We start from the raw sequence: 6,325 nt of genomic DNA, 5'->3' as shown, positions 1-6,325 counted from the left end.
TTTTATATATTCATCCAATTCTTGTTTTATCTTTTTATGTATTCATCCAATTATTGTTTTATCTTTTTTATGTATACATCCATTTCTTCCATTTCTTGTTTCTTTTTATAATATTCATCCAATTCTTGTTTTATCTTTTATGTATTCATCCAATTCTTATTTTATCCTTTTATGCATAAACCCATCTCTTGATAACACTCCGGCAAAGATTTTGGAAAGTATAAGGAACTGTTGGTTTATTGATTTTTTTATATATATGTTCTACGACCCATATTTTTTTTATGGTTTTACAGTTTTCCAAAAGGCACCCAGGCCCTAATGGCCATCTTCAGTAAACAATTTCAGCGAGGAATTTCCATTATTATCTTTAGTTTTGCTCCTTAACATTTGTTGCGTGCTATTTGCTCTCTCTCTCTCTCTCTCTCTCTCTCTTCTCTCTCTCTCTCTCTCTCTCTCTCTCTATATATATATATATATATATATATATATATATATATATATATATATATATATATATATATATATATATATATATATATATATATATAATCCATAAAATTACGCAATATTTAATCAAATTTAATGAACATCAGCATGTAGAAAGCTTGAAAATAATTTATGAACATCTTAAAGGTGAAATTATACTAAACATTAAAAATATGTACAAAATATCTATTAGATTCTAAAACAGTAAAAAATATTTAAAACATTTCCACCTGAGAGATTTGGGATATTCTGATCCTTATCGTGAGTCAGAAATTTATTTGTTTCCAAATGTGATTTGTGTGTTGATGTTTTTCTTTATTATATGAGGATGCGATTATGAATCGTGAAACGTTGGCAAAATAAATATGATACGATATCTATGCTTCCCTGGTGAGATATATCCGTATATATATATATATATATATATATGTCAAATATAAGGAGCCCATAAAAATGCCAAAATGTGGAAAGTAAAGGCTACATTTCAGAGACCAAACTGTTTCTCTCCTCAGGCAGAGAGAGACAGTTTGGTCTCTGAGATATAGCCTTTACTTTCCACATTTGGCATTTTTATGGGTTTTTTATATTTTAGTGAAATTCTATTTTAGCAGAAAATATTTCACAGTATATATATATATATATATATATATATATATATATATATATATATATATATATATATATATATATATAATGTATACATATATAGATACATATATATGTATCTATCTATCTATATATATATATATATATATATGTGTGTGTGTGTGTGTGTGTGTGTGTGTGTGTGTGTGTGTGTGTGTGTGTGTACAAATAGCTAATCATGACTAATAATTTTGTCAGGCAAACTTTGTATAACTCTGTAAACTACTAAAAAAAAACATAGAAGCCATGACGTCATCTTTTATTCCTGCTGAGCGAACACTAGACATCTTGAAGCTCAGAACATGAGTAGGAAGAGAATGCATCCACCTGCCCACTCACTCATCCGCGAATCCAGCGGATGACTCCGCCGGGTGCCACACCACCGACGTCGGGTACTTGATATATGCTAACGACGTTGAATTCGTGTTGCATTGCGTAGGAACCCCTGTTGGTGCAGATATTCCGGGAGAAAGGGTCTTTTGACAACTTCCCCCTGCGTCTGTAGGAAGAGTCGAGTGTCGGATTTCTTGAGGCAAATTCGTGTTTTTTTTATTTTTTTTTATTATTTGGGGGGCGCAAGGATGGATATGCTTTTTTCCGATGGTGTGTTTTTGTTTATTTGTGTGTTTTTTTTTTTTATCTCTCTCTCTCTCTCTCTCTCTCTCTCTCTCTCTCTCTCTCTCTTATTTGTAATGAGGCTACGTTTACAATATTTATTGCGTAGTCTTTTTTTCATCTCTCTCTCTCTCTCTCTCTCTCTCTCTCTCTCTCTCTCTCTCTCTCTCTCTCACACACACACACACAGATACAGTGAGGCCACGTTTACAATATTCATTGCATAGTTTTTTTCATTGCATTCTTTTTTTGTCTCTTGTTCTCTCTCTCTCTCTCTCTCTCTCTCTCTCTCTCTCTGATACAATGAGGCTACGTGTACGATATATATATAGTATAGTTTTGCATATCTTCTCTCTCTCTCTCTCTCTCTCTCTCTCTCTCTCTCTCTCTCTCTCTAATACAATGAGGCTATGTTTACGATATTTATAGTATAGTTTTATACTCTCTCTCTCTCTCTCTCTCTCTCTCTCTCTCTCTCTCTCTCTCTCTCTCTCTCTCTCTCTCGTAACTATTAAATAGTATCATAACTCTTTTTTGTTTTGTGCAGGTCGAAGGTGACTTGAGAGTGTCAATCATGTGGACCGGTCGTCTTGTGATGTCCCACGCAGTCTCAGCCGACTCCGGTCTCTGGTGGTGCCGGCGGTCCGGCCGCCCTGCCCCGAAGCTTAGGCTCATTGTTACGAGTGAGTAATAGTAAGATTTCTGTGAATGGAAGTGTTTTATGAATGGGTAATAGTAATTATTGTTGTGGCTAAAAGCGTTGATGAATGGGATAAGGTAGGCTCGTTGATACGAGTGAGTAATATTAAAATTTTTGTCAATGGATTTGTTTTATGAATGGCATAAGGAGGTTCATAGTTACGAGTGAGTGATAGTAAAACTTTTTTTGTAAATGGATGTATTTATGATTGGGTTAAGATAGGTTCATTGTTACGAGTAAGTTATAGTAAATATTTTTGTTAATGGAAGTTTTATGAATGAAGGGAGTTTCGTAATAGTAAATATTGTTATGAATGGAAGTTTTATGTTTGGAATGAAGTAGGGTCATTGTGACGTGTGAGTAATAGTAAAGTTTTTGTGAATGGAAGTTTTATGAATGGGGCAAGGTAGGAGCAATGTTAAGAGTGAGTAATAATATCTTTTCTTTTTTTATCGCGCACAGGATTATCCTTTATCTTTCATCTCAGTATTTGTAATAATAACTTTTCACTTTGAGTGAGAAAATGATCAAAGTGGCATTCGTTTTTATTCTCACTTTATGAATGCTTATTATCTTTTATCGTTTTTTCGATTCTTATTTTGTTCCCACTTTACGATTTATTTTTATTTGGTCAACAATTACTAGTTTAATAATAGGTGAACTAAACTCTACGGTGAACGTACGGCATGTTTAACTTACTTTGATTATTATTATTATTATTATAAAACTTTGATTATTATTATTATATATGTATGTTATTTTTTAATATTATTAATTTTAGATATTAATAAAATTATATTAAAAAACGTGCGTTTGTAAATTATAGCATATTTCAATTTGATTTCATATCGATGTATTAGATATTTCTTATAATTAATAACGTTGTTATTGTTATTGCATTTAATTATACAGATTTTTTCAATTTTTCTTCATTTCGTAATCCCTAGCGGAGTATAAAATCAGACCAAAGGATATATGTAAACACAGTCTTATAAATGACCTAAGAAGATATTACTCCAAAGTAATGTGATAAAATCTTAAGACATTCTGCTTTCTCGTGATAAGATTGATCAATGAGACGAGTATAGTAAGCCAGCCATTTCTCGGTGACCATGTTTAGGAGCTTCTAAATGATCCAGTAATCAAGGTCATGGGTCCAGTAAAATGTTTAAACGAAAATTGGGGAATGAGAATGCAAGATATTCATTTTGCAGGTATTACTGTGTGTATGTTAAGGAAATTTCTGTTTACCTATTCATCAGGATTTTGCTACGGTTGTCGTTACTCTCTCTCTCTCTCTCTCTCTCTCTCTCTCTCTCTCTCTCTCTCTCTCTCTCTCTCTCTCTCTCTTTGTTGACATTTATTCTCATTGTCATAATGAGAACAAATCTCTCTCTCTCTCTCCTTGTTGATTTTTATTCTTATTGTCATATTGAGAACAAACTCTCTCTCTCTCTCTCTCTCTCTCTCTCTCTTCTTCTCTTTCTCTCTCTCTCACTTTGTTGATTTATATTCTTAGTGTCATACTGAGAACAAATCACCTCTCTCTCTCTCTCTCTCTCTCTCTCTCTCTCTCTCTCTCATACTTCTTTTTCCTGTCCAGTAATCACGGTAATCGACATTCTCCAATTTTCTTAAAATGCAACGTGCGAAGTCGACGTCTCGTTCCTTTCAAAGGTGTAAGTGATTCACTCGACAAAGGAGACTGCAAGAGAGAGAGAGAGAGAGAGGTGGGGGGGATGAGGGAGACTGAAATGTGAAGTAAAGAAGTTTCATGAATTCCCTCACGACAATTCTCCCCCCTCCCTTCTCAACCTCCACCTCACTCCATCCCCCTTCCCTCCCCTCTGATCCTCTACCCCTCCCCGTACCACTACCACTACCCTGCCCTACCCCTACCCCTACCATACCCCTACCATACCCTACCCGGCGTACTTTTATGTCAATGAATCCGAGTATTTCGAGTGAAGGATAAACAGAGTCTTTGGAAAGGAGCGCTATTTGTATTTGAATAATGGAATGGTATTGAAATTCATCATTACTTTCTTTTCCTCTTTTTCCTCATGAAACTAAGGAGTGCTTGATAACCTTGACAATTTAATTGACGCATTGCAGACGTGTCCATGATCTAGTACTCACGGTAATATTTTTGTTATAAATATTTACGATAATTTTAAAGGTTTGATTTTTTGTTTAATGTGCCAGTATAGACACTCTTTGCAACTGTGAGGATATTGGTGATAGTGACAGACTGCATGTGATATTTATATCTGTGAAAGTTATTGTGATTTCATAGACTTTGTTTCTTGACGGAAAATGTCGCTGGATTTTGCGACAGAAAACGTTATTGGATTCTGTATCACAGATCAGTATAACGTTGTAAATTAATTCTGTCTGTCTCTCTCTCTCTCTCTCTCTCTCTCTCTCTCTCTCTCTCTCTCTCTCTCTCTCTCTCTCTCTCAATTATTTAGATTTGCAGCGTTTTCAGTTAAACGTACTTAAAGCAAAGAAAAGACATATGATGAATACACAATAAAAATATTATCACACGAATTAAAAAGATTCTTGATCACCAAAATTCTTTCGAAACTTTTTCCTAAGTTCACCTTCTTTTATTCCTCAGTCTTCCAAATCTTGCAAGGAACCTTAACATGATAAAGGTTATCCTGAGAGAAAATGTCTGCGGTATTGTGGAAAGTCTGAAAAAAATTACATTACGTATTTTCTCTTCTGTGACAGAAGATAATGCTTTAGTGGTTTATATTCCTTCGGTTCTCATTGGAACGAAGCATTTCGTATCGTTTGTAATAATTTATGCTTCTTTAAACTGTCGTAAATGGTATTTTTAATTCACATAACCTCAAGGAAAACTACAGGGCTTAATTTTGGTTTATATTCCTATGGTTCTCATTTGAACGAAGCATTTCGTATCATTTGTAATAATGTGTTCTTTGAATAATCGTAATTTTAATTTGTTCATTCACGTAACCTCAGAGAAAATTGCAGAGCCTAATTTTCTTTCGTGCATTCATCCGTGTATGAGTGAAATTGCTTTGAGACCTGTACACTCTGTTTACAGTTAATACTTTCCGTAGCTATAAATAAGATTATGAAGTTTTAAATGTACATCATTAGCAGGATGTTTAGTTTCTTGTTAAAGGACTCGGCTCATTTCTAAATGTAATTGTGGCTCCTTTAGAAAGCAGTCCTTAGCCAATAGGTAAAAGTTCTTGTTACAGCAACATTCATACCATTCCTGTTTTTTTTTATTCTTTGATGATGCAAAAAAACTGAATATTGTTAAAGTCACAAGGAACAGTTTATATATACTGTGTATATATATATATATATATATATATATATATATATATATATTTTCTACCTTGTTGGTTTGCTTACCCTTTGATAATTTGTACCTTTCGCAGTCCCACCTGAGCGGCCATACCTGAAGTATGGAGGGGCCCAATTAGCAGCCGGAGCCCGTCTCACCACCCGGGAGGGGAACTCCATTACCCTCCACTGCGTGGTGGAGGGGGGAAACCCCGCCCCTTCCATCACCTGGATTCTGGGCGGTGAGGACATAACCGCTTCAAGTCAGGTATGTGATTGCAATGACTGGTGATTTTTATATCTTCTGTAGTCTGGTAATTTTTATATCTTCTATAGTATACAGTTAATATTAGTTATGATTTCATTGGAAATATATCTTGCTTTTCGTGATAAGATATGCTCTGGTGAATTCCGAATATTATTTCGAGGTTTAGGGGACTGGGAGTATAATTAAGTGTCATTATTTAAAAGTGTTTTATGTCACAAAAAATTCCTGTAATATATAATATATATATATATATATATATATATATATATATATATGTGTGT

At 34.1% G+C, this 6,325-nt stretch overlaps 1 protein-coding gene across 16 annotated transcripts in view; it reads left to right on the top strand.

Moving 5' to 3' along the window:
• The window catches only part of tei (teiresias), a 386,546-nt gene that overhangs the window by 353,359 nt on the left and 26,862 nt on the right, over nucleotides 1-6,325 (top strand). For all 16 annotated transcript variants that reach the window (XM_067122672.1, XM_067122667.1, XM_067122663.1 and 13 more), the window contains 2 exons: nucleotides 2,294-2,429; nucleotides 5,872-6,044. In XM_067122672.1, the coding sequence (XP_066978773.1) occupies nucleotides 2,294-2,429; nucleotides 5,872-6,044 (309 nt within the window). The remainder of the gene's footprint in view (nucleotides 1-2,293; nucleotides 2,430-5,871; nucleotides 6,045-6,325) is intronic.

The sequence above is a fragment of the Macrobrachium rosenbergii genome, chromosome 20, assembly GCF_040412425.1.
Source record: "Macrobrachium rosenbergii isolate ZJJX-2024 chromosome 20, ASM4041242v1, whole genome shotgun sequence".
NCBI lineage: Eukaryota > Metazoa > Arthropoda > Malacostraca > Decapoda > Palaemonidae > Macrobrachium > Macrobrachium rosenbergii.
This window is presented reverse-complemented; position numbering and strand designations above follow the sequence as displayed.